The following is a 26466-nucleotide window of genomic DNA, read 5'->3' as shown; positions in this document are numbered from 1 at the left end:
AGTGGGGAGGACAGATACAGATGCGAGGGATGTCTTTGACAAGATCTGAGGACTTTCCTGACACAAATGGGCAGTTACAGTAAAGGAGGGCTGATCCCTGGAGCATACTTGCTGAGGATGGATGCCTCCGAAATGAGTGGGTTGATGGTGTGAAGTCTGCATTCGCAGGCCGGCTGCTCTGTATTTTCTCAGATAACATCCCCTATTTACTTGGAAATGTTGGCTGTCATGGTGATGAGAAGGGGCTGAAGTAAAAGGGGACTGAGAAGGATGTTACAATACACATGAGGCCTTAATGTCCATAAAATATTTTAACATCACTTTTTCCTTTGAGCAAGATGGCACCTTGTCTAGTTTCATAGTGCTGGTAGTCGTCAAGACAAGGCTTCCTAGAAATCTGCAAGCTAGACAGGCTCCTGTCCTTCTTTCCATTACCTCAGTGCAGCAATTAAGAATGATTTAGGTTACAAGGATGCAAGCCACTGAATAACTGGCTTAACCAAACAGGGGCTTTTTTACATTTTTTTTTTAAACATATAGCAATATATTCAATAAGAGTTAGGGGCTATATGAGCTCAATAACTCTGAGCTGGCATCTCCTTTCCTCATGGTTATAAGATGGCTGCACCAGCTCCAGGCATCACAATCTCACACCATATTCAGAGGCAGTAAGCAGAAATTAGATTCCCAGGCTTTCCTCTCTTATCAGGAAGAAAAAGTCTTTCCCAGAAGCCCCTTAGAAGCCCCCCCCCCCCCCGCCTTTATGTTTCATTGGGCAGAACTGGGTAACATGCTCAACTCTCATTACAATGCAGGCTGGGAAAATAAGCACTGACTTTCCCAGCCTCTACTGTAAGAGATGGGCAAGGGAGAGGGGAATCTGGGACAGCTGTTGGGTGAAGCAATCAGTAAGTTGGCTTCTTCCAAGTCTTCCTGCTCCTGAGGAAGTTTTTCTAAACTGTTCACCCTTTTTTTTTTTAAACGGGGCTTGCAATCTCTGTCCCCCTGCCTCTGAGATATGTGATATGTATTATACTACCTACCTGAGGGGCTACTCTTGGTGTTTGGTTGGAGTTTGAATTGAGTACTGCTTTTTGCTCCCTTATGTCTGCCTTTCCTTGAGGACATCCATTCAGACAGGCTTGGATCTTGTAGAAAATATTGGCTCTCCATCAGTCAGATAATCAGCACGTGTTTACAGAGGAACCACCACTTGCCAAGCCTCACGTGGGTGCAGAGCTGTTTAAGCAGCCATTCCCAGCCTTGGGGACCACACAGGCTGGATGGCGGAAAATGTCAGAAACCTAGGAGATGCAGAATGACAACACAGGACCACAGTGGAAGCTCTGTGTGCACAGAGCAGGCTGTAATTTTGAGCCTAGTGTGGGGGCAGGGACAGAGAGAGAAGATGCCCTAAAGGAGGTGGGTGCTGGCCTTGAAAGCATAGAAGATCTGAGAGGCCAGAGGGGTGGGATCAGGGTCCGGACCCATGTGGCTGGAGGGCAAGGACGCCGTGGGAATCTATAAAGCTCTGAGTACTTTACAAACCTTAACTCCTCTAAACTCCACACCAGCCAGGCCAAGTGGGTTTCATTGTCCTCATTTTACATAGCAAGGGCCAAGGCCCACAGTGCTTAAGTAATTTACCCAGGGTTTGCCAGCCAGCACAAAGAATGGAGGAACCACAGTTCCTCACTACCCATCTTGTTTTCCCCTCTTCTGACAGGTTCTGCCCATCATCCAGGAGAGGTCACTTGACTACAATGAGTGGACCTGGCCAGTCATTTGACCTTATTCCCCACAGTTGTGATTGGTCCAGGCATGGTCGTGTGACTGGAACCAGTTCCGGAAGGGAATCAAAATGGAATAAGAGATGGAGGGAGAGAGGAGTTTAAGGGGCACTGAGTCAGAGTCCAGGCCCTGGGGCCCAGCTCCTGCAGGGTTTCCTCCAGTCCTGAGACCTTCCCCAGCATTCCTCACAAAGTGGGAGATCAGCACATTCCTTTAAAAAGCAGTACCTTTATGAAGATATAATTCACATGGCATACAATTCATCCATTTAAAATGCATACTTCAGTGGTTTTCAGTGTATTTGCAGAGTTGTGCAATTATCACCACATCAATTTTAGAACATTTTCATCACCCCCCCACCCCGAAGAAACCCTGTACTCCCATTTTCCCCCAGCACCCCCTGCCTTAGGCAACCACCAGTCTACTCTCTGTCTCTGTGGATTTGTCTGCTTTGCACACTTCATATAAAGGGAATCATACAACATGTGGTCCTGGGACTGGCTTCTTACACTTAGCACAATATTTTCAAGGGTCAGCAGAGTACATTCCTCTGTGCTGGGGCTGGTTGGGGCTCTGTTTCTAGTACTTGCAAACTAAAGGTGTGCCCAGGAGTTGAAGCCAGGTCTGACAGACACGAGGACCTCATTATTTTTGTTTTACCTGGTGAGGTCATATCACGGGGGGCTTGAAAGCCAGGACGGAGAGTCTGACCTTTCTGTTGCAGATCATGGGGACTGCTGAGCAGGGGAGTAATGTGTTTAGAGCAGCATTTTAGTGAGATTATTCTGGTGACAGTGATATTTTGTGTAAGTGGTCATTCTACATGTGTTTGTGTATTATATATCATATGTAATGGGTGTACACACAAATAAGTTTAGGCTGAAGACTATAGCCGCCATCTCCGTACGGGGCTGTGTGGAACACGAATGCCCCATGAGTGCTTTTCCAAGAGGGAATGAGAAACACTGTGCCTTTTTCTCTGAAAAATGAAGGAGCAGGGTTTAAGAGAAATGGGCAGCAGCCTATGATCTAAGTGAACCACTGGCGCTGCTTAGCAGCCCCGGCCCTCCCCTTCCCGGGAGGCCCCGCTCCAGCCCCCTTCCTCCAAGAAGCCGTCAGGCGACTCCTCCAGCACTCACTGTCTGCCACATGAAACTGTGTTTTGTACGGTGCTGGGCATGGACCTGGCTGTTTCTGGTGAGTGATCAAGCCCCGGAGAGGAGAAACAAGCAGAATGGAGGGGCTGGCACGCCACCTGTGGCCACTGGTCCTGGTGGCACCAGGATATAGCCAGAGTTGAAGGAGCTGTTTTCACGAGGAGCTTGGAGAGGCTCTGGGCACAAGCAGAGGTGCCTCAGAGCCCTGGGGGCAAAGCAGAGCCCGGTGTCAGGATCTCTTTTGACTCTGACTCAGAATCCAGCCCTGTTCTCGTGTGTCAGGGCCCGGTGGCTTTGGGACTGCGGGAAGCAGGACTGTTGGCAGAGCCGTTGGCTCTTGTGGAGCGAGTCACAGCAGAGATGGTCCCTAGAGCCCCAGCAGGCAGGCAGGATGTGAGCTGAGTTCCATTCGGCCTGAGACCCCTCCCCTCCGAGTTCCAGATGTGCGTAGTGGAGTCTTTGAGAGGGGCTGAAATCTCCCGCGAGCAGAGTGGGGCTCTGGGCCGTGGACGTATGAGGAGTAAGGTAAAGGTGTCCTCATTCCCACTCAGGCGGCGGCGCCTAGGCCTTAGGCACCTGCCCCATCATGGGGTGAGCTCTTTGAGGGTCACTGTCTTCTGGCTTCATCCACGCCCAAACATTGTTGGTCAGCCAACTCTGGCCTGGCTTTGCCAAGAACCCACGTGCCTAGGATGGCAAGGAGAGGTGCCCAAGAAGCCAGGCAGGCCACGTAAATAAATGCAGGGGCGATGGTGGGGCTCACGCAAAGGCAGAGGGTGTAAGTTCCACTTAAAAGGGGGAAAGCTGCCAAGCCAATTGTTGCCCTGTGGGAATGCAGTGAGAAATGCCAGATTTTCCCAATTTTTCTCTGAAGTGGAAATCCAGATTTTCATGTGAAATCTCTTGATTTTCAAATGTGAAAGTTGGCAACTGTTTATTATTGCCCTTTTGCATATTCGGATCTATTCTCAGCTCAGCTGTGCCCTGGGAGGGTGACTCTTGTGGACAGTGCCCTCCCTCCCCACCTCCCCACTCTCTTGCCCTCTGGATTCCAGGTGGGTTTGGTGAGTGGGCAGAATAGGTAAATCAGAGATTGAAAGGTGGGAGGTCAGGATATTTAACCCACTTGTTCCAAGCTGAAGAGACTCTTCCCCACCCTCTGAAGCCCCATCATCCCACATACACTGGGGACATGGTTTTGGCAGTGACCCTGTTCCTCTGTGTAGTGCCACAGCTCCTGCATGGTGGTCTCTTTCCCAGGCTAGTCTAGTGACCCATTGTGCCTAGGTCTTCAGCCCCAGGGGAGAACTGCATCCCCTGTTGCTGGTCTCTGAATGCCTCCTCCCATCTATGCAAATACCTGTGTAAATAAACCTCCTCACACTGAGCTCTTCTCATTAACCTTTTTGAATGTGACCTCCCTTTCCTGCTGGGAACCACCGATATACCAACTAATTCAATTAAAAAAGCAACACTGTGAGGTCCAAACTCCCCTGGATCTGCAGTCTGGATCTGGCTGGAGAGGGGCCAGCTCGCAGCCCCTGCCTTATGCTCCAAGCCCTGCACCGGGGCAGCAGGCGGGAGCCCAAAGCACTGCACAGCACAGCGCACCGTACACCATGACCCCGCGTTGAAACTGAAGAGGCAGTCCAAAGAAGAAGAAAGCCTTGAGATGTGTACAACCAGTTTAATGACTGAAGAAACCATACAGATGCCAAACTAGGGAGCACTAGGGACACAGAAGCACAAAGGCCTTGGGGGGAAACACTACATTACCGTGGGGAAAATGGGATCTCCTAATGTTGATAGTGGGGGAAGGGGAGGCCCGCTGGCAGCTCAGAACTATGACATTTTTCAGGGGAACATGCATCCCACCCCCAAAGCAGGAGTAAGCTGGCCGCCTTCACTCCCGAACATAAATTCTCGTGCAGACCACGTCATCGGCGCCGAAAGTCTGCAGAGAAGGAAAACCAATCAGTGCAGATGCCTGTGCAAAAATGTTTAAAGCGTATCACTAATAAGGCCGCTTACTGCCCTGTTAAAAACTCTTTGTAACAGACATTCAATTTCCTGTGCCATGTGCTCATGCACAGCGTTAAGGGTTGCTGGCGGTTTTTTTTTTTCTCCCTTAAGCTCTGTATTGGCAGAGAGGCAACTGGGCTATAGGATTATGTTATATGCAGTTTTCCTTTGCTTCTGGAACCTGGGAATGGTGACAAAAGAAATGCAAGTTTCCTGGCTTCGGTTTTTCAAATTAAACTGAAAGGGGAACGATTTTATATTGGACGTTTCTGAAGTAGAGAGCAAGGCGCTGGGGCAGCTGGAGTCCTGGGGTCCAGTGCTGACCAGCCAGGTGGGGTAGCTTTGGAGAGGGCGTAAAAGTGCCTTCCAGGAAGCATCTGTCCAGCCGGAGAGATGGCCTGAGAAGTTTTATAAGTAATACTCAAGTCAACTGCAAGCTAGAAAATCAGTCTCGGCTGCAAAAGCACAGCGTCAGCATCCAGACCTAGCTCTGCAACTCACAGCTGGGTAAGCCGAGGAAGGGCTCTGGGCTCCCGGACAGCTTGGGGATGGTGGGGGGTGGGGCGTGCAACTGAACAAGATGATCCCACAGCTTCTTTCCAGCTACAATTCTGTGGCTGTTCGTTTGTTTGCTGTGGGGAAGACAGTTTTATTCTGGCCTCTGAAATGATATCACCATAAATAAACTGTCTCTAAATTCTTCCAAAAACTGGCACTTACTCACAGGCCTGCTCTCCTAGGTCCCTCACAGGCAGTTGGATCAGAGAAAGCAGTATGTATGTTAAAAAACCAAAAACAAAAAGAAAAAAAATTACTCAGTCAAAAAACCTGATGTGGGTATGTTTGTTTGCAGGTGTACATTATTCTGTGGGAGGGTTCCCATCTTTCAGACTGTCAAAGAGGCCTGAGGCTCCAGAGGTTAAAAGCCCTGAGTGAAGAGCTTGACTATACCTGGATCTTCCCGTGGGTCCCTCAATTGGTCTTGAGATGCCCTCAGAGAACATGTGCTGGGACACAATTCCAACATGCGTGTTTCAGGGAAATACTAGTCATTAATGATTATTAAGGAAGCAAATGCTCATCCCCAGCTGCTTTTCTGAGTAGGGGACTCCTGATCACACAGGCACAGCTGTCCCTGCTCTGGATACCTTTGTCCTACTGACCTTTCCCATTAGTGAGGACTGCAGATGATTCTGGGTGCTGGGGGAAGGTGAGGCAGGGGTTCCCATGGAAATTCACCTCTCAGTCTGGACCTCTTAGAACCATGTAGTTTCCCAAAACTCTTCCAGCTCTACACCCATGGAGTGGTAAATGGAATGCCAAAGTTTGGGGACTGGACCCTTTACCTGTACTGGAACCACTGACACCTTACCCAGGCAAACAAGTGGCTTCACAAAACAAGAAAAATCACTACATTTTGAACCACATTTGAAATGTCCTTCTCAGCCTGCAAACTCTGCCGAGGAGTTCCTGAAAGAAACTCCCCATAGAATGTTTCAGAGTGGTTTAAGGGAGTATACTCAGTTTTCAAAATGAAGGCAACTTACATCCAGTTGGGGGGGTTGCAATTTACTGCTGGTGCTGGGAGAGCTTATTTCAACTTAACTAAAATACATTGCTTCTTGTTATATGGAGACAGCATCTCCATTTGGATTTATTAATGATAATAACCCTGGAACAGAAACCCACATTTTAGATCCCAAATGCCAAGAATTAATGCTCCCTTCGAGGCTCGTCTGCATGTCTGCTGAGCCGGGGAAGGATGCACAGATAGAGCTGCGGTGGGGGAGCTGGAAGTGCTGGAGTTCTCCCAGCAGAACTGGGCTGATGCGCTGGCTGCTCAGATACTACGGAGATGAACAAACTCACACTTCCTCACAGAGCAAAGCGAGACTCCTTAACCCTCAGCTACACCTGAGCTCTAAAATCACCCCCTTCTTTGATACCCGTGGTACTACCGAACCGAATGTGCATTTTTCTCTTCAATTTCCGTATCTCACCCTCAAATTGCTCCCCCCAACCCCATCAAGTATTCCTGCCCTCCAAACAACATTAACCAGGTTGCAAATGAAGCCAGCTCTTTCTGTAGGAAAGAAGAAAGTATGTGAAATCTTCGCAGGGAAGGTCAGGAGGAGAGAAAGAAAGCGAGATCAAGCAGCCTCCGTTAAAGTAATAGAGACAGCTCAATTTAGGGTCTTCTTGCAGAATAAACGTATAATTTCAGGGCTGAGCAGGACCTCAGGGATCAAACTCTAACTCAACCCCTCATTTTACAGCTGTGGGAGGGAAGGGCCATGCCTAGGTCACACAGTCCTGCCCGAGATTTCCTCGCCATCTCCTTTCCCGACATTTCAGGGTGACATTCTCTAAGATGGGGCAGGCAGGCAGTCTCAGAGGGGAGATGTTAACAACATGCCTTAGAGGGAAGATATTAACAAGATGGAGAACAAAGGATATAATTTCCTGGTTATCCGCAACAGCTTTTCCCTTTTCTGGGGGGGAGGGGGTTGTTGCCAGGAAAACTTGGTCTGTTCTGAAACACAAAGGGAGACTGACAGGGAGCTGTCCTTTTCTCCCAGTCTCCTTTGGTTCCCATACCAAAATAAAGGTGGAGGAGGTGTGTGATTAAACTAGAGATTTCTAACTTGACCTCACCAGGTATATTTTGTGTGGCCAGGGATGTTTAAAATGTTTCAATCTAGAGCCTACCCTCTCCAGCTCTAAAGGCCCCACCCTCCACACTGGGTTAACACTCAAACATTTCCCAAATCAGCTTTTTTTTTTTTGTATGGCTCCTGAAGACCACTGGAGTTTATAAGTCTAGGGGTAAAAATATTCTTTAAGGCTCCCAGTGCTGGCATACTAAAATTTCTGAAATCCTTCCCAGGTACTAAAATGGGGAATGAGGAGGAGGAAAAAAAAAAAAATCCTTTCTGCAGAGTGAACCCTGGGACCTCACAGAGCCCAAGCATTCTGCAGCCCGCTGGAGGGGAGACTGGCTCACACAAGTCAGCAAGTCACGGTGGGGGATGCATGGGTGTGGACAGCGGCCGGCACTGCAGCCTGCCTCCGTCTCTCGCCCCTGCTCTGCCCTCTGAGCACTCATCTCTCCTGCCAACCACCCAAAAATGATTTCCTCTGACCTAAACTGTCATCTCGAGCTTTCTGCTCACATTTTAACCCAAGGCAAAGAGTGTCTCTTCCCTGAATGGGCGGGTGAGGACGACGTTGGTGTGGCCCGCGGCGGGCATCATCTGGGGAACCGCGGGCTTGTTTCAGGGTCAAGGGGCCTCACCAGGATGAGCTCGTCGTTGGCTAGCTCGCGGGTCCAGTAGGTTTTGGGGCCGTCGCCCTCGAGAAGAGTTTGTGTGCAGTGGATCTTGTTCTCATTCTCCCAAGTGGCTAAACTCTGCGGGCAGGAAAACCATTAGTGACATTAATTACAGTCTTGGCAGCGGGAGCAGAGACAACAATGAGCACAGGAGAATAATTGCTGTGCAGAGAAGCAACACATGGTCCCTGTCAGCGGGGCACAGAACCTTCTCTGCTGCACCTTATCAAGCCCAAATTCAGAGGGCTGACCACGGATTTCACAGGGTATAAATGTACCTTGTATTACACATGTACACACACACACACACTCACCGAAGCCGCAAAGCAAAAGGCGGGCTTTACATCTCCAGGAATAAAATTGAGAGCATGCAATGATTCATTTCCGTCAAAATGGACTACCCCTTCAGGCAATTCGGCTATTCAAGGCAAGAAGCTGCACATCAGAACTACAAATTTTTAGAACGGTTAAGACGCCATATTTGTAACCACATCTGCAGTCAGCAGATCAGGAGCTCTGCTGCTTGCACGGATTTGGGGCTAAAGCCTTCCTTTCTGTTTGCACTTAGCAGATGCAGCACACAGCCTGCTCTAATAAACCTGTGTCTCTGGCTCTGAGGATAAAAAATACTGCCACTTCCCAGGTTACATCTCCCTCAAAAAATTTTTTTTAAAAATCTGAAGGGTCTTCACGCGGTTGGAGGTGAGAGGCAAAGGGAGGGATTCCCTGCAGTTTTCCCCAGTGTCTGCACAAAGCCCTGTGCAGCTGGCCTAGGAGGCTGTACTCAATGTGCACATACTCGCTTTTTAACTAACACATGGGACACATTCATTAGGCACAGCGGGAATAAAGCCCCACTCTCCGGGCTGTGTGTGAACCTTGGATTTTTGATCAGAATTACTGTCTCTGGCAGTAGTCACTGTTGGATGTCCCCAAATTGAGTCCTGCCTATTGCCAGGCCTTCTGCCTTAGACTCCCAGACCGTCACTCTACTATGCTGTCCTGCTCTTACGGTTTTACAAACAGTGCGGTGCTGGGGGCTCTGATCCCACCAGCTCCAAGTCCAGACGTCATTTTCAGGCTATGCCAACTATGGGGGCTAAATCTCACTGTACCGGACAGTGAGCTCCGGGGGGCTGTGTCTCTGTGTCCTCCCAAACCCCGTGCCCAGAGAGTCCCACTCTAGATCAGACAGACAAGCACCACTCAGGAAAGGTGAAAAACAATTTCTCACTCTCTGCAATGTTATTAGTTTTTCTTTTTTTAAACACTGGGGAGAGGGAGGGAGACATTTTGTCACCTTTTAAATAAGTGGTAGCGGTAGCGATCATTTTTTCCATCTGTCCTCAAACTACAGAATGAAGTAGCCAACCCTCTATTCTATTCCAGAGATCAACCAAATGCAATTTTTGCCCACCTAATAAAGGAATTTACAACCCCTTGTTTCAGTCCACTCATTCATCCCTAGGGCCGTTATACGGAGAAATGCCGAACTCTTGCATTTGAGGACTAAGAAAGTACTTAGTCCATCTTCCCAGCCAGAATTTGTCCTGCTTTTGGAAAGATCCCATCTTTCCTTTAAGGAACCAAACTGACGGCGGGCGGGAGAGGTGGCGAGGCCATTAAGACTGCTGAAACTAGATTCAGAGCACTCCCAGGGGGCCCAGAGACCCAGGGAGGGGGGCGGGGCGGGACACGAGAGCTGCCGCTCCACCTGCAACAGGAAACTTGGCGGCCGCGCGGCCCGGGAACCCCGCAGCCCCGGGAACCCCGCAGCCCCTGCAACCTCCTCCTCCCCCGCGGCCTGCGATCGCGCGGAGGATCGCTTCAAAACGCTGCAGAAGTCCCCGCAAGGAACGCTGCGCAACCCAGAGCTCGCGCTTTGAGTGTGGCTGTTAGCACCTCAGGAGGCAGCTTAGGGATGGGGTTGGGAGGGGATCGGGTAGAACTTTTTCCTGAGCCCAGGGCAACTCGGTTGCACAGATCCTGTCTGCAAACAGCCCGTGTACACGCCCTGCAAAGGAGAGCGCGCCACAGGCTGCAAAAGGAGACGTGGTTTCGTCTGGCTGCAGCGGTTCATGGGTAGGGAGCGGGACTCCGGGAACGCTACTCGGACTCTGGGGTCTCACCCTGCACTTGCGTCCGTCCACTGTCTCCTCCTCAAAGCCTTCTCCGACCTTGAAGTTGATCTCGGTGGTGCGCACCGTGGTGGATGTCTTTATGTAGAACTGATCCCCGTCCTGGCGGATCTCCACGTGCGGCTTGGAAGCAGCCGCCACGGCCACCTTCCTCAGCATGGCGTTCACACCTGTAGGGGTTAGAATGGGTGCGCTACCCGTCCGGGTACGGGGCCTCGCCACCAGACCGTTGTCCCGGGACTGGCCTGGCACTTCCCAAACCCTCTGACTATAGATAGGGGACTTAAAGCCGATCCATTCCTCCCACTGCCCAAGCCCTGATTTTCGAAATAAGAAACTGAGGCTCCGAGAGGGTAAGAGGTTTTCCCGGAGTGGCACAGGAAATTGATGTCAGGCCCTGGTCTCAAACTGAGTATCCAAATTTAAAGTCTCTGACCCACCTAGGACTTCAGTAATAATCTCTCTTCGCGATGATCTAGCACGAGATAAAAAGCCGAACCGTCGGGGAAAGCGCCAAGCATCCAGGAAACATTCGCTGGATGCGCGGATCCCGGGCTCTACTCACCGCTTCTAGATAGGGCGCACCTTGGAATTCTCCCCAATCTGTCGCACCGGCGACTCCCTCTTTGTCCCCAAAGCCCACCCCCGGCAGGCCCAGGGCATCTCTTGCCGCTACTCCCCGTCGGGGCGCGCGGTCCACGCCAGCTTACCCAGCGCCTTGAGCAGCTCATCGAAATTCTCGCTGCTGCGCATCTTCCAGGTGCCGGCGAAGTTGGGCATGGTGGCAGTGGTGGCGGCGGCGGGAATGCGGCGGCAGGCTCGGACAGCTGCGGCGCAGCAGGCACACACTCCAAGCTGCAAGGCGGAGACTGCCGCTCTGCGCCCAGCCTCGCGCGCCTTGAGTCACCGGGAGAGCGCCCCCAACCCCCACCCTGCTCCAAGCCCCGCCCCGCCAGCCCCGCCCCCGCCCCCTGCGGCCCCTACCCAGCAAGAGCCCGACTCCCAACTCAACTGTGCCCCCACTCCGCCCCTCGGCCTTCCCATCAACAGTGGTGCAGGCCTGGCACCACCTCTCCTATAGTTCTGGGTGGGGGCGCCTCTGCCACCCCCAGGCCACCCAAATCTTTTTTTTAAAGTGGGCAGTGGGAGAGGGTTAGATGAAATACTGTTGGCCAAAAAGGGAAAATTGTTGAAGCTAGGTGGTGGGGGCTTGGGAAAATCATTATACCATTCTCTCCACTTCTGTATATGTTTGAGAATATCCATAATATAAAGTTAAAATAATTGGGTGGCGGGTCCACCAGGGGATGGAAGCCACTCTTTCTCCACTCCCAGTCGTGCCTTCTCGTTGTACCCAGTTGGCCGTCTCCCCTCCCAGTCGGGGATCCTATTCCACACCCCCGCCCCCACGAGTAGGACCAATGGGAGCGAGTGGCAGGAAAGACCCAAACCCCACCAACATGTGTCTGGGCATTGCTGCGTAGAACCCAGGATCGCGCGAGATTGAGGGTCCTCCATGTTGGTAGGGAGACAGGGAGCTCGGGCCGGTGCACCCTTGTGGGTCTCTCAAGCATACCACGGTAGGTCAGGAGGGGTGGACTGAATGATCTCCAGAACCTGGGTAGCAGCGACTTGTTTTGCAGAAAAGTGAGGCTTTGCAGACAGGCTGGGACGGCCAAGTGGAGGAAGTCTCCTCCCTTATTCCTTTGATCCCAAATATGCACCGAACCTAAATCCCCCTGTGTCTCCACTCCAGGGAGTACGGACACTTCACCACAGCAGACCCTAAAATTTCCTTCCAATCTCTCCACTATTCCACCAACCATATGCCTCGGCCAAACTGCATGATTCAGTATTGTAGAACCTGCCATGCATCTTTGCACCTCTAAGCTTTGGCCCTGCTGTGCCCTCTCCCTGGAATACCCTTTTCCTCCTGGAGCTAATAAAATCTTGCCTATTTGTCAACGTCATCTCTTTTGTGAAGAGGTTCCTAATCGAATATGATTGTTTCTTTCTGGCCCGCAGGATCCACATTTGGTCCTGCTCTTCTTCAAGTTTTAATCCTTCTATAAATTGAACTCCTGGAGGGCAGTGATTCATTATCAACTTGTCCTCTCTTCCTCAGGCTTAGTCAGGTGGGTCTCAGTAAATAAGCATTGATTTGAGAAGGATGCCATCTTGAAATCCTTAATCATTTTTGGTCAAGGGGTCCTGCATTTTCATTTTGCAAATTATGTACCTGATCTGGAATGTGGGAGGCAGAGGATAGAGCTGCCACAGAATCAAACCCAATTTACAGAGGGTCTGGCATCTCTACAGTGAGGGGGGAAAACAGGGGTGCCATCCAGCTAATGCAGGTGTCTGCCCCTATCCAACACTCCTCCCCAACATGGCCTCTGCCATCTTCAGACCACGCTGGGGAGGGGCTGGAACAGGACAGTGGAGGGCAGCAGAGTAGGAGTCAAGACCATAGGGAAAGCCATGAAGATGCCTGGCAGGTCTTGCTGCAAAGGTACTGGATACACAAAGGGGAGAGAATTCTGGGAATTCAGATTCCCAGGCCAAGCCCTGGAGATTTGGATTCAGTAATCAGAGTAAGGCCCAGAGTAAGCCCAGGGGCTGTGCTTGACAAGTTTTCCAGGTGATTGTCCTTGTACAACCAGGTTGGCCCTATTATATGACCAGCTATGCCTGGCAAGAGAGGGGACATGGAAACAAGGGGCCAGGGTGACTCCCAGTTTTCGGGGATGTGCATTTGGTGGTCTCATTTGCTGTTGTGGGGAGCACACGGGCAGAAGATGAGTTTCTGTTTGCAATGTGTTGCACACGAGTTGTCCGGGGCACCGAGGACCCAGGGCAGTCAGCAGTGTGGTCCTGGAGTTCCAGAGAGCAGTCTGAGATGAAGACAGGGCTGTGGGGGTCATGTGCAGGGAGCAATTGAAGACATGTGTGTGGATGAGATGCTCAGGGACGGGACACAGGTGGAGAAGAGAGACGGCCAAGATGGAGCTTGGAGCCTCTCAACATGTAGGAGGCAGATGAGCTAGGGAGCCAAAGGCAGCCAGAGGAAAGGCAGCAGGTGGTATCCTACTAGCTATGGGGCACAGCATATTACGAAAGGAGGGATGGGCCAGCAATAGCAACTGCTCCAGGGAGGTTCATGGAGGCAAGGGGGTGAACGGATGGCTCTTGGTGACTGTGGAGTCTGAAAGCAGGCTGCACTGGAATGGAAAGAGTAAACTGGGAGCAGAGAAGGTAGACTCTTCCGAAAAGCAGAGATATTTGGGGGGGTGGGATTGGAAGTTATGAGAGGAGGGGGCATCAAAAAGGACTATTTGGGGGTATGTTAACATTTTGGACAGAAGAGATTTGATATTTACAGGCTGACAGCAGAGACTAAAGGAAAGGCAGAAGATGCAGGAGAAAGAGAAGATGGATACAGGTAGGGGGGAGAGAAGATGAAACTCAGAGCGAAGGTGGAGGTGCCTGCCTTCAGGGATGGGGCGGTGGGGCCGGAAGGAGGAGGAAAGGGAACCAGAAGTGAGGGTAGTTGCCGGCTAAGTTCTCCTCTGCCTGTTACATAGAAGATGGTCTTCTTCAAAGAGTGAGAGGAAGGTTGCAAGGTGGGGTTCTTGGCGAAGTCTTGGAAGAGCCCCTCTGGAAATGGGAGAGGCAACTCAGGCTGCACAGAAGTGATGCTGGGCTCCAGTGAGGTCTGAGAGGACCAAGGCTGACTCCAGCTTTCATGATGGAATGTGGCTTTCTCCCACAGCTCCTGGACTCCAATGCTTAGGGGACGAAATGGAGGCTGCAGAGAGACAAAGAAGAGCAGGATGACTGAGAGTGGTGGCAGGAAAGGGCTGAGGTGAAGGACCAGGTGTCTGGGAAGAAGTGGGAGGGAAGTGGAGCCAGGACGGGGCTCAGTAGGTAGGGAGAGGATGGAGAGGCTCCAGGTCTGGATGTCCTGTGAAATTGAAGAGCACGGCGGGAAGGTGGCATGGTCAGAGATCAAAGTACTGGAGTTTAGGATAATGATGAAGCCATCCTTAAGATGTCAATGTACATTATGAATCTGAAAGAGGGGCACTTGGTGTGCAGCATTTCCTGAATCTCACATGGAGTATCCTGCAGGTCCAGTGTTGCACCGATCTCACTTTGATCAATTCCACTGAAAGGCTATGGGAACCATGGAAGATTTTTAAGGAGAAGAGCAACCTGGTCAGATGGCATTTTAAACAGATCCCTCTGTTGACCTGTATGGAGGATGAATTGAAGGAGATTGAGAGCTAGTACATGGAGACCACTGAGGAGTTTACTGCAGTGGTCCAGGCGGGAGACAAAGAGGGCTCAAGCTCGAGGAGGGAACAGATTGAGAATATTTAGAAAGTAAAATCGGTACAGCAAGGTGGCTGAAGGAGAAGGATGTACACTTGTGGGGTCTCTAGCTTAGCGGTGGCATGGAAGGTGAGAGCCCCAACCCGGACTGGAGCCCACAATTTCACGGGAAGGATGTTGAGCTCGACCTTGGATGATATAATACCTTTGAGGTTCATGGGGACATACAAATGGAGCTGTTGGGAGGGGGAAATTCCACGAAATAACAGGAGGGAACTTCCAGAAAGGCCTCAAGGATGAGGAACCCAGTTTACCATAGTGTGGGGGCTCTAGGGGTAGACAGACAGCCTGGTATGTGGTGAAGGTCTGGGTTAATGTGGATCACATTTGAATGTCAGGCTTCAGAGTGGAGCTCTGCTGGGGCAGTGGTAAGCCAGGTGACAGGGGCTTGGAGTTCCAAATGGCATTCTGGTGACACATGGTCTGGGAGGGTGGCAGTGCCTTGCCTGGGTGGCCAAGAAAGGGATTCAAACTCTAGCCCCTTACTCCTTAGTCCAAGGAAATTCAACTGGCACCGGCAGGTAGGCAAAGGTGACTTCTTGGCTGAACAGTTACACACTGTCAGTCAACTCTACATCCTTGGGACTCTAGCACATTCCCAGGGTGCCCTGTGTGTATGTTTGGGATCTCCTTCTTGTGATCTTTGAATCTCTAGAACAAAAAGACTCTGGGAACCTAAGGTCCATGAGTAGATTCATTCACTCACTCAGCTCAGTTTTTGGAGAGAATACCACGCATGGGGACCAGGCATGGGGTTCAGAGGTGAGGGGACAGGGCTCTGGAAGTCACAGGCTGGCAAGGAAGATAGATGCACTAAGTAAAGTTTGAGACAATGAGGTAAGTGCTGTGAGGTGGGGAGGGGAGGCACTGGGGGAGCCCAGGGGAGGGCATCTCACATCTGGGGTGTCTGAATGTCCTGGAGAAGATGACGTTAAGCTTAAGCAGCACTCTGAAAGGTGGGTAGGATTTCAACAGGCAGACAAAGGGGAAAGGGCGTTCTGGACAGAGGAAACAGCAGAGGCAAAGGACTGGAGCCAGTCAGGGCTCTGAGCCCCTGACGGCTCCTATAAGGAACAGATCTACAAGGAGCGCTCTCTCCCTCAGAGGCAGGTGGTCTCACCTTAGGCTCAGGGATCCCAGAGTCCAGGCCAAAAGTGGGTATCCTCTGCGGCCTGCAGTCACCAATGGGCTGTGGCCAATTCCTGGCATTTCCTCCTCTGATGTGGATTTCTCAGGGGCCGGGGCTGGGGCCTAGGCCCTCTCTCCAAGACCCCTTTGTTCTCCGGCTGGCAACTCTTGCCTTCACAGACCCCATGTTGCCAGCTCCTCCCAAGCTGCTGACCCGCATCCCTGTCCGGAGCATTTCTGCGGAGCTTTGCTACTTTTGCCTGGAGGCCCGCCAGCGCCTCAGCCTCCCAGGGGCCCTGCTGGCCTGGCCCCACGCCCTTAGGCAGGCTGAATTCATGCTGGAAGAATGGAGGTCAGAGTTCAGTCCCCGAAAGCTGGGGGCTCTGAAGAGGGTCCCAGTGGGGGTCTTCAGGACAGCTCTCTGTCGAGGGGGCTGGGGCCACTGAGCCAGGACAATCTGGGAGTCAGCAGAACAGGACAAAGAGGAGCTGGATTCCTGAGGAAGACTGGGGGTGGGGCTGCACTTGCCCTGCTGGGTGGGTTTCTTCTAGGTTAACAGTGTGGAAGGAGCACTGGACTTGGAGTCAGAGAGCAGGCAGCACCAGGGCCCAAGGGGCCCTGGGGATCACAGTAGAATAAATACAAATGACTAATGTTTATTGAGCTTTTACTATGTGCCACACACTGTAGGAAATACTTCATGAGTGTTCATTCATTCTTTTTTTTTTTTTTTTTAACCACTGTCCTGTGAGTGGTACTCATTTATAGACCAGGGCGCTGAAGCAGAGGAGACAAAGTACCATGTTCAAGGTTGCTCAGCTAACTAAGATCTGGAAGGTGAACCCAGGTGGACTGGGCCCAGCTCCATGCTCTTACCACCCTACTCTGCACGTTTATTGTACAGATGGGGACCTAGAGGCCCGGAGAGGGGTGCCTGGCCCCAGGTCAAACAGTGGAACAGAATGGAGCCCTTACCCCCTGCCCTTACCCCCCAGGATGGTGAGCTTGCTGAGCTCTCTGGAGCTTGGGATGTCTGACCACCTGAATGCTAATAAGGACAGCTCTGCTTAAAACCAGGACCAGGAGAAAGGGGTGTGGTGGGTCCATGTCTCTGTCGACCAGGGCTTTGGTTTGGACTCCCACTGAGTGGGTGGCCATGCAACATGGAGCAGCACACACAAGCACCGTGAAACTCAGTTTCTCCCTTCATAAAATTAAGATGAAAAAACCAACCATGCCTGCTCTGAAAGGTGAAATGAATGAATACACATCAAGAAAAAAAAAAGGACCGTGCAGCTGTCTGCCATTACAATCTATAGTCAGCCCACCCCTAGCCTACCCATCAACCCAAATGGGGAGCTCTGGCTTCTCCTTTGAGTGATTGTTTCACTCATTCATCAAATGATTATTACACATCTACTATGTACCAGGTCCTGCAAGTCTCAAAATAACTCTGTGGGTTTTGTTATACCCATTTAATAGATTTAAAAACTGAGGGTGAGAATTAGGTGACTTGCTCAAGTTCACAGAAATAATAAGCAGAGCCAGAAATTAAATCCATGATTGTCTCATTCCAGAGGGTCTGAGCCTCCTAGGAGCTGATGCATGAGGCTGGTTCCCAGCTTCCATGGTGCCACCCAGTATAGGGGAAGAGGGAAGACAGAGCAGCAAGCAAACCCTAATAATTGCCCTGTAGCAGGCACAAAGATAGAAGGGCATCCTAAGAGGCTTAGGAGCAGGAAGGAAGGACTGTGCCAGGGCAGTCCAGGGAGACTTCCAAGAAGGGACAACCCTTAAGCTGAAGCTTAAAACTCTGTTTGCCAGGTGAACATTTTGGACAGAGGGAAACAGCAAGAGCACAGATCTGGCAGCTTGAAAGGAAGGGAAATCAAGGAAAGGAAGGTAAGTGAAGGAGGGAGTCTGGCAGGTGCAGTGAGGGAGCGGAGTGAGCTGGGACCTGGGAGCTGGGAGCTGGGAGCCAGACAGTCAGGGCAGCAGGGAGGAGCTGGGGGAGGCTGCCACACCTGCTGGATGGTGCTGCAGCCTGTCCTGGGGTATCACTGCCACAGGAACAGGGAAGGTCAGCAGCCCAGGTACAGGTGTCGCATGCAGACGTAGAGCCTAAGGTCCACATAGTGCTTCTCTAAAGTGGAAGACATTGCCAATATTAAAAATCAGAAGATTTCACGTATAAGTTCAGATTTCTGGCTCTTTTGTTTTCTCTTAGTGGAGGTACTGGGGATTGAACCTCGGACCTCATGCATGCATGCTAAGCACTGTGTTCCACCACTGAGCTATACCTTCCCCGCTGCTGGCTCCTCTTGAAAACTCAAATGATGTAGTAACTTGGGGCTGACTTTCTGTATAACAAGCTCTTATGGGTTATATCATGTCCCCCTAAAATCATATATTGAAGCCCAAAATGAGGTCATGAGGGTGGACTCTGATCCAATATGACTGGTGTTCTTATAAAAGGGGGAAATCTGGACACAGACACACACAGAGGGAAGAGGATGGGAAGAGACTCAGGGGGAGGACGACCATCTACCAGCCAAGGAAAGAGGCCTGGAGCAGGTTCTCCCCTCCCAGCCCTCAGAAGAACCAGTCCTGCCAACACCTGGTTTCCGACTTCTCTCTCCAGCACTGTGGGCAGCAGACTTACGTTGGCGAAGCCCCTCAATTGTGGTACATCGTTACAGCAGAGCAAGAGTGAACTAGCTGAGACTCCCCACCCCCTTGGCCCTGCCCCCATTCACTGCCCTTGCTTGGTCCCTGCAGTGGTGGAGGTGGTAACTCTGCCCTTTCACCCCATGTGTCTGCTCCACTCTGATGCAGGGGCTCTGGGGATGCTCCAGTGTAACCTGGTTCATTGGGAAGCTGCAGAAGGGATGGAAGAACCCAGTGGGCCTGGTTGGTGGGCTGGCAGCGGCCCTCCATCTGGTCCGAGAGGTTTGAACTCAGGAGAACCACAGTTAGTCCGTGGAAGGGAACAAGCTCTTTTGATCATCTGAGCCTGAAGGGACTTCCTGACTGACTGGGCTCTGTGGTCTGGGAACCAGCAGCCTCAGAGTCACCTGGGAGCGTGTTAGAAATGCAGAATCCCAGGCCCCACCCTAACCTACTGAATCAGAATCTGCATTTGAATAAGATGCCCAGGTGACGTATATCATATTCAAGTTTGAGAAGCCCTGGTTCTTAAACTGGGCTGTGCATTGAAATCAGGAGGCTCCAAGTGAATGCTAATTCCTGGGTGTCTCCCCCAGAGATGCTGATATATTTATTCTAGGAGGTGGTTGGGACATCAGATTTAATATTTATTTATTTACTTATTTCTTGCCTGCAAGTAAAGTCATGCAAATATTACTAGTGCATACAATAGAAGTTCTGAGAACTGAGGACAACTATGAGCTCTCACTGTTAGCTTTTTAATTACCAAACTCACCAGCATCAGAAATAAACTTCCCTCATCCCCAGTGTTACGGCTGTCCTGGGATTTTATTTAAATGTTACCTTTAGTGCCCTCTGTGACATATTCTGGGGCTATTTCATCATGTTTTTGTCTAGTGCCATTTTTAACATGTAGTAAATGAACTAGCTTAACTAGAGTAAAAAAGATTACATAACAACAGAAAATGAAAAGAAAGAAAAACACTGTCGATCAGAGGGCCTCTCACACACAAAACAAATTAAAAAGGACGTGTAAAAATGAGAATACTTTCTATACCTATAATGGAAGAGAAATGGGGAAAGACTCAGTTGTACCACACACAGTTTGTAAGAATTAAATGAATATTTAAGTGAATGGATAAAACTTGGCTGCACATTGCAATCACCGGGGACTCCAAGTGACTACAGGTGTCTCCCCCAGAGGCACTGTTGTAATCATTCTAGGGCGTGTCTTGGACATCAGATTTTTAAAAGCTTCCCAGGTGATTGTGAGTGCTGGGAGGGACTGGGAAATATCACCTAAAGCCTAAAGAGGTTAAGTGATTCACCCAAGATCCTATAACTATTCTTGGCAGAGCTAGGACCTGCGGGTGGGTCCCCGCTGGAACACTTTGTTGCTCAGAGTCAGTGGGATAGTTTGTCCCCTGGGGCCTGGAAACCACTGTCATGTGTGCTGTCATAAAAGGACCATGGCCTGAAGCACTGGGCCAACTCTGGGCCCCTGTTGTGAAATCCAAGATATTTCCAATTCTGATGAACTTCAGGAAAGGCAAACAGGCAGCAGCTGACTCTGAGGACCAGATGGTTCTAATGAAGGCGGAAGGGAAACCGTTTCTTCTTGGAAACCAGCAAGGGACTAGCAGAGACAGTGGAGGCAGGGCCCTACTCCCAAATTTGCTGACCACCCCCTGCACTATGGACATTAGTCAATGTCATAGGCAGCTGGGGCTTTTAGGGCATAAATGTTGTGCTTAAGGTTGAAATTACCTTCCATTTGCTTCCACTGATGCCCGTCAATGTTTTTCACTAAGTTGTTGAGACAGCTGGGGGTAAGGGCATCTAAGGGAAAGAACATGGGCTTTGGAGTCTTGCAGACCAAGGCTTGAGACCCAGTTCCTCATTAATTAGCTGTGTGAACTGGGGCCAGTCTCTCAACCTCTCTGAGCCTTGGTTCCATGTCTGAGAATTAGCGGTAATATTGATACTTGTAGACCTCACGTGGTTCTGGAAGGCTCACATGAGATAATGTACATGATCAGATCCTGTTAAGGGCAATGCCTGTTAGATGACCATGCTTTGTATGTTGTTAAGGGTGATGCCTGTGTTAGATAGTGCACGCACACATATGTAACGACATACCATCTATCTGAATTGGAATGTGCACATGTAGGCACAGGTCCAGGGTCCCATACTTGAATCCTTTGGGGCCAGATGTGTTTCAGATCCTAAACTTTGCAGATTTTCAAAACTAATATGATGGGCCCCCTAATCCAGTACCTTCATCTTGCTACAGAGAAACATGAATAGTCACATGAAATTGCATAAAGAATAAACAACCTCCTGTCAGTTTAGATCGGGTTCTGCCTCCTAATAAGTCAGGAAGAAATACTCTGTTTTCAGAATGTTTGGGGTTTCAGAATTTCGGGAAAGGGACTGCAGACCTGTGTCACAACAGCTGTAACGTACTGAGCGTTGCGTCCAGTGTGCCTAGTGCTTCACACGCTTTTGCTCACTTAACCCTGCCCACGTCCTGTGGGGATGGAGGGTGTCCGCTTCATGGGGTGACCCGTGTGCAAGACGCTCCCCCGTGGGCCTGTGAATGGCCACACTGGCCAGCTGAGTGGGGCTGGAGAAGATGCCCTTGCTAGGGGGACCTCCTGGCGTGCGGGCCCGCAGTGGTCCGCTCACTCCTCTTCCTCTACTCCCTGAAGCTTGTCTTTGACGTGAAAGCAAGGCCCACGTCCCACTAGCCCACTGAATCACTGGTTGTTTTTTTTCTTCTAAAATTAGCTTGGCCTTTGTTTCAACGGTTTAAGTTTTGGCATTTCTTTTGCTCTGTAGGGTTGTGTGTGTGTACGTGTGTATGTTGAGCGCATGACAGCCCTGTGTGTCTGTATCTGGGTGTGTGTTATGTGCATGCTTGGTCTCTGGGGTGGGTTGGAGTGTGCCTGCCTGTATTGTGCCTCTGTTCTGTGTGTGGCTCAGTGTGCGTCTGCCCAGGTGTGTCTGTGTCTTGGTGTGTCTTCGTGTGTCTGCGAGTCTCTGAGTTAGGGTGACCAACTGTCCTGGTTTACCTGGGACTCAGGGGGTTTCCAGGATGTGGGACTTTGGTAAAATGGGAAAGTCCTGGGCAAATGGGGGTGAGTTGGTCACCCTCTTTCCAATGGAGCCTGATCCACTGGATAAATGTGCTGGGTGATCGTGTTTTATGTGTATGCTTCCTCTGCGTGTCTGCAAACCTGGATCCATCTCTGTGTGTCCGTTTCCATGTGCCCGTGTGTCTCCGTCTACACATTTGTATCCACGTGCTCTGGGAGAGGCTCTCTATGTGGGTTGTCACTCTATGTGTCTGTGAATCTCCCTGCCTGGGAGCCTGTGGCTGAGGGGGCATTTATTCTCTGGAGTGGACACTGGGTCATCCCTGGGTGGCCCTGTCTGGTCACATGTGTCCCTGCTGTGGGATTGTGGTCAAGCCGGCCCCTCCTGTGGCTCAGCCGCCCTCTCTGCTCCATCCCCACTTCCAGTGATGCTCTCTCAGTCCAGCCCCTCTCCATCCTCAGGTCTGGCCCCAGCCCAGAACCATCACAACAGACTGTCCCAATCCATCCTCCACGTGGTTGGAGCAGCCCCAGAGGCTCCTCTGTGACCCTGGCACTCTTTCTCAGACACCCCTCAGTCTCCTCCCCCTTCCCAGTCCTTTCCTGTCAGCACCTCCATCCTGCACGAGCTCTTTCTCTCTCTGTCTTTCCCCGGTATCCCTGTCTCTCCCGCGGGCCCCATGGCCTTGCACTCCCCACTTTCCCCCAACCCCTCTTCCTGAAGTCTTACCAAAGCAGTCCCTGCTCTGCGACTCATTCCCTGTCCACTCCAGGCCGAGCTGAGTGTTCCCTCCTCTGCCCTCGCACAGCCCTGGGTCAGTTTCCCCACCGGCGGTGGGAGGAGAGGAGAAAGGGTGAACCCCCAGGGGCTTGACACTGGGCTTGGCCTGTGCCACAGCGTCATTTCATCCTTACAACCATCCTGTGAGGTAGGTGTCCTCATGGTTGCTTTTCAGGTGATGCAACTAAAGCTCAGGGAGGTTGAGGCACTGGCCCAAGGTGACAAAGCCAGGAGGTGGTGGATCTGATTCCGAAGTCCAGACTCCTTCCACCAGGCCGCCTTGTCGTTGCCTTTTGTAACTGCTGGCATACATCGCATGCCCCACCAGCCTGGGGGCACTTTCGCAGGCTGAGACCAAGTCCAATTTGTCTCCATGGCCCCAGTGCTCAGGGCAGGCCCGGGCACCCAGAGGGCACGCCATAAAGGTTTACTGTATGCCTGCTCTCGAAGATGACAACCTCAGCCTTCATTAGTCTGATTTATACAAGTGCTGGGATCCTCTGGGCTGCAGGGCTTGGGAACGGTTGGCTATAATTTATCAGGAAACACGGCAACTGTTCCAGCTTCCCTTTCAGTGCAAGGAGAAGGGAAATTGATGGCCAACAGCCCTGCACCGGGACAGGCCTCATCCTTGCCAACGGTGCACAGCACGTGACAGAGCTGCCCCCTGAATCCCATCGTCCCCCACGTGGGATCATCCACCTGCTGCCTGGAGGTGGCCACAGGGGGTCAGCTGCTTCTCATCGATCGCCTTGCTCAGGATGCCAAATGGTGCCTTTGAAAGTCCATAAAGGAAGAGACACTCGTCCATCCCTGATCAATCACCTCTTGCACGGCACGTGCGGGCGCAGCACAAAGCCTCTCGTCACGGGTGCTCAATCACCACTGCGGGGTTAATGGTTTTTCAGACGAGAGCAACGCCTACCTCCTTCTCCCTTGTCCCCAGGACAATGCTGCTGTGGCCAGAGAAGGCCCCAGCTCCCTGCGGCCCTCTTTGATCCAGATTGACGGATGTGGGGGGCGTGTGGGTCTAGAGAAGCCCCTGGGCTCCTGAGGAGCCTGAGTCAGCTCCTCCTGGGGCGGGTGGGCCGGCCAGCTGCCTCAGCCTTCCCAGATGTCCCGGAGAATCCATTCTCTTCTCCCCATCAACGAGGCAGCTGGGTGAGCCCTGGGAGCCCACCTGAGGGCCTCCACGGGGCCGAGTGGTCAGACCGCAGGGCCCGCTCAGGAAGGCCTCCGAGCATGAGAGCTGGGGCACTGGCTAACTTCTTTCTCCTCACCCCGTGACAAGCGCAGGGCCCCTCCTCTTTCTCTTGAGGTTGCCTGAGCCTGGGCTTTGAGTGATGAAGAGGGTTTTCCTGGCCTAGGAGGGTGATTGCATTACTGCTGATAACTTGAAAATTAATCATCATAATAAGACCTGCTGGCTGCTGAGAGAGACTGATGGCCGCCCCGCATTCCGGCAGCACCGCACTTCCTGCTGAGCTGCAATCATGTCCTCACCCTCACGGCTCCCCAGGCCCCGCAGGATGTGAATATTTAATTAACGTCCTTCTCCTGCTCACTGGAGTGTTTGTAAATATGATTCATGGCCGCATTGTTACCTCAGCTGCGGGCCCCGCTCTGCCTGCCAGCCTCTCTGGGGCAGAGCCAGCCGCCTGGCAGCTTAACCCCTCCCACATCCCCCCAAACCCCGGGCTACCTGCACCCCAGTCCCCTTGCAGGATTCAGCAGCACCTGGGGGGGGGGGTCCCGGGCCTGCATACAACCCACCTTCCCTTCCACATATCCCAGAGTGGAAATCACGTTTCCCATTGGGTTTGGACCACAGTTAGTTAATGGGCCTTTGACAGGGCCCCCCAGGAGCAGAGGCCTGACTCAGGCCAGTTATTCTAGGGAGCAGAGAACAACCCCAAGGGAAGGCATGAGCCCTCCCCACCCCCACTCAGAAAAACACACACAAAAACTGGACAATTACCAAGCATCTTCCCACCAGTGTGAACAAAGCAGGTGGCGTTGCTCTGAGGGAAAGGTGTCAGGTGGGGGGGCAGGAGACCAGGGTCATCTTGTAGACTCTGCCACCACGGGTTTGAGTTTTAACACCTACATGGTGCACACATTAATACTTATTCTATTATGCTCAGGATAATGGGGAGGCTGGGGAAACCATAAAGTTCTATGCACATTTGAGGAATGAAGCGGTCAGGGCTGGGAGTGCTAACTCTCTCACCACACAGATGGGGAAACTGAGCCCCCGAGAGGGAAAGGGACTTGCCTAGGAACACAGTCAAAGCTGGGACTAACTGTGGATGTGCTGACTCTCAGCTAGAGGTTTTTTTTTTTTTTTTTTCTGGAACAGAATTTGGAAAGGAACCATTTCATTCTTTTAGCTTAGTTCCCAGATTTGCTCAGTGGTTATCACCATAGGGGACCCAGGGAGGGCATGTCTCTCCAAGATGCAGTGCAGGCTGGGAATGTCAGTGGGTTCGCCCTAGGAGGGGGTGGGGTGCCGCAGCCTGGGGTTTGGCGGTCGTGTGGTGGGGCCCGAAGGCAACTGGCTGTCTGGGCACATCCTCGGTCTTGGAGTCTATCATGGAGCACTGTCCCAAGCTGCCCCTGCACCTCCCCTGGAGCCTAGGCAGGGCTGACCTGGCAGGGCATCCATCTGACACACAGGAACAGGCCCTGAGGACCTGACAGTGGACGGGCCTTGCCTGTCCTCACACCTCCCTGTGTGTCCTCAGCTGCTGCCCCAGCTGGGCCTTGACCTCATTCTCTAGGGGCGGCCTCCCCGGATCTCCCGTCTCCCAGCCAGCCCTCACTGGCAGCTCACAGATTTGGCCTCTACTGCCTGAACCCTTCTGCAGTGGCCCCAGCATCAGAATCGAGTCCTCGCCCTGGCCTCAGGGGCTTTTGCGATCTGGGTCCCACCATCCCACTTTGCCTCATCCCCACCCCCGTGGCCGCCCCCTTTACACTTCTCTCGCTTTGCGTGGCTCTGTCCCTTCTATCTGCCTGGCAAAACGCCCTTCTCACAATTCAAAACCCAGCTCACATGTCCCCAACTCTGGAAGCTTCCCAGACCCTGGCCTCTGGCCCCAGCAGCCCCCATTATACCACTCTCAGAGCACTCGTCCTGTATATTTATACATTTATCTTCCCCCCAATTCTGACAGCAGCTCCGGTCCAGTGCCCAGCCCAGGGCAAGGTAGACTTCGGTGATGTCCAGTGAGTAACTGAATGAGAGGATTTTTCTAGGGAGGTTCTCAGCTGGCTCCACAAGTATGCATGTCCATAGAGCAGCTGTCCTGGGGGCTGCACGCTCCCGTCCCTTCCCAGGCCTTTGTCTGCCCTGCTCCTCAGGGCCAGCAGCCAAGAGGCCCTGGAAAAGGGAGTGGGCAGGACAGAGGCAGAGAAGGCAGAAGGGGAGGCTGGAGCCCTGTGCTTCTGGGGCCGGGTCCCAATCAATGCAGCTTCTCAGGAGTCCTGTGGGAGGCCTTGGGATCTGAAGAGCTTAGCAGGCTCCTAATCTATGCCCCTCCCTGGGGGTGGGGCAGGTGGTAATAGTGGTCAGGGGCTTTTGTCTGAAGCCCTTGATCAGTCTGTGTGTCTTACTTTCCCCACAGTAGAGAGAAGCAAAATTACCATCCCAGAAAGTTCTGAGGGGAAACACCTGGCTTTATGTGGTGAGCAAGTGAGGCATTCAGGATGGAGTTCCTGCCTTCGCCCAAACCGGAGGTTCTTCTCGGCCCAGGTGACCGCATACCCAGGCTGCGGAGGCCTTTACCTGCCTGCTGCCCTTCCCTCTCCTTGAAACACCACCATTATCGATTCTGTCTTTGGCTTGTTCCTAACCAAGCTCAGACGCCTCTGCTCCTCTTCGGCATGGGTGCCTCAGAGATGGAGAGAGTGGACATTACGAGGGGAGGTGGGGGTCCTGTGCCATAGTCATTTTGGG

At 51.9% G+C, this 26466-nt stretch overlaps 1 protein-coding gene across 1 annotated transcript; it reads right to left on the bottom strand.

The window, feature by feature from the left end:
* Positions 1-4615: 4615 nt before the first annotated feature.
* On the bottom strand, positions 4616-11507 carry CRABP1 (cellular retinoic acid binding protein 1). The gene is made up of 4 exons (XM_031440737.2): positions 11150-11507; positions 10431-10609; positions 8266-8379; positions 4616-4902 (listed from the first exon to the last, which is right to left on the bottom strand). Exons 1-4 carry the CDS (start codon positions 11217-11219, stop codon positions 4852-4854), a joined length of 414 nt encoding a protein of 137 aa, XP_031296597.1. The 5' UTR covers positions 11220-11507; the 3' UTR covers positions 4616-4851.
* Between the last annotated feature and the right edge of the window lie 14959 nt (positions 11508-26466).

Source organism: Camelus dromedarius, chromosome 29, assembly GCF_036321535.1.
Source record: "Camelus dromedarius isolate mCamDro1 chromosome 29, mCamDro1.pat, whole genome shotgun sequence".
Taxonomy (NCBI): Eukaryota; Metazoa; Chordata; class Mammalia; order Artiodactyla; family Camelidae; genus Camelus; species Camelus dromedarius.
The sequence above is the reverse complement of the archived record's forward strand: the minus strand, read 5'-3'. Positions and strand labels throughout refer to the sequence as shown.

Bases quoted from the DNA above. Each gene is read 5' to 3' on its own strand.
- CRABP1 (XM_031440737.2), bottom strand. From the start codon at position 11,219: ATGCCCAACTTCGCCGGCACCTGGAAGATGCGCAGCAGCGAGAATTTC. The intron at 8,380-10,430 runs GTGAGACCCCAG...TCCTGCCCGCAG, and splicing joins TGGACGGACGCAAGTGCAGG to AGTTTAGCCACTTGGGAGAA. The intron at 4,903-8,265 runs GTGAGGCCCCTT...CCTTCTCTGCAG, and splicing joins CCAACGACGAGCTCATCCTG to ACTTTCGGCGCCGATGACGT.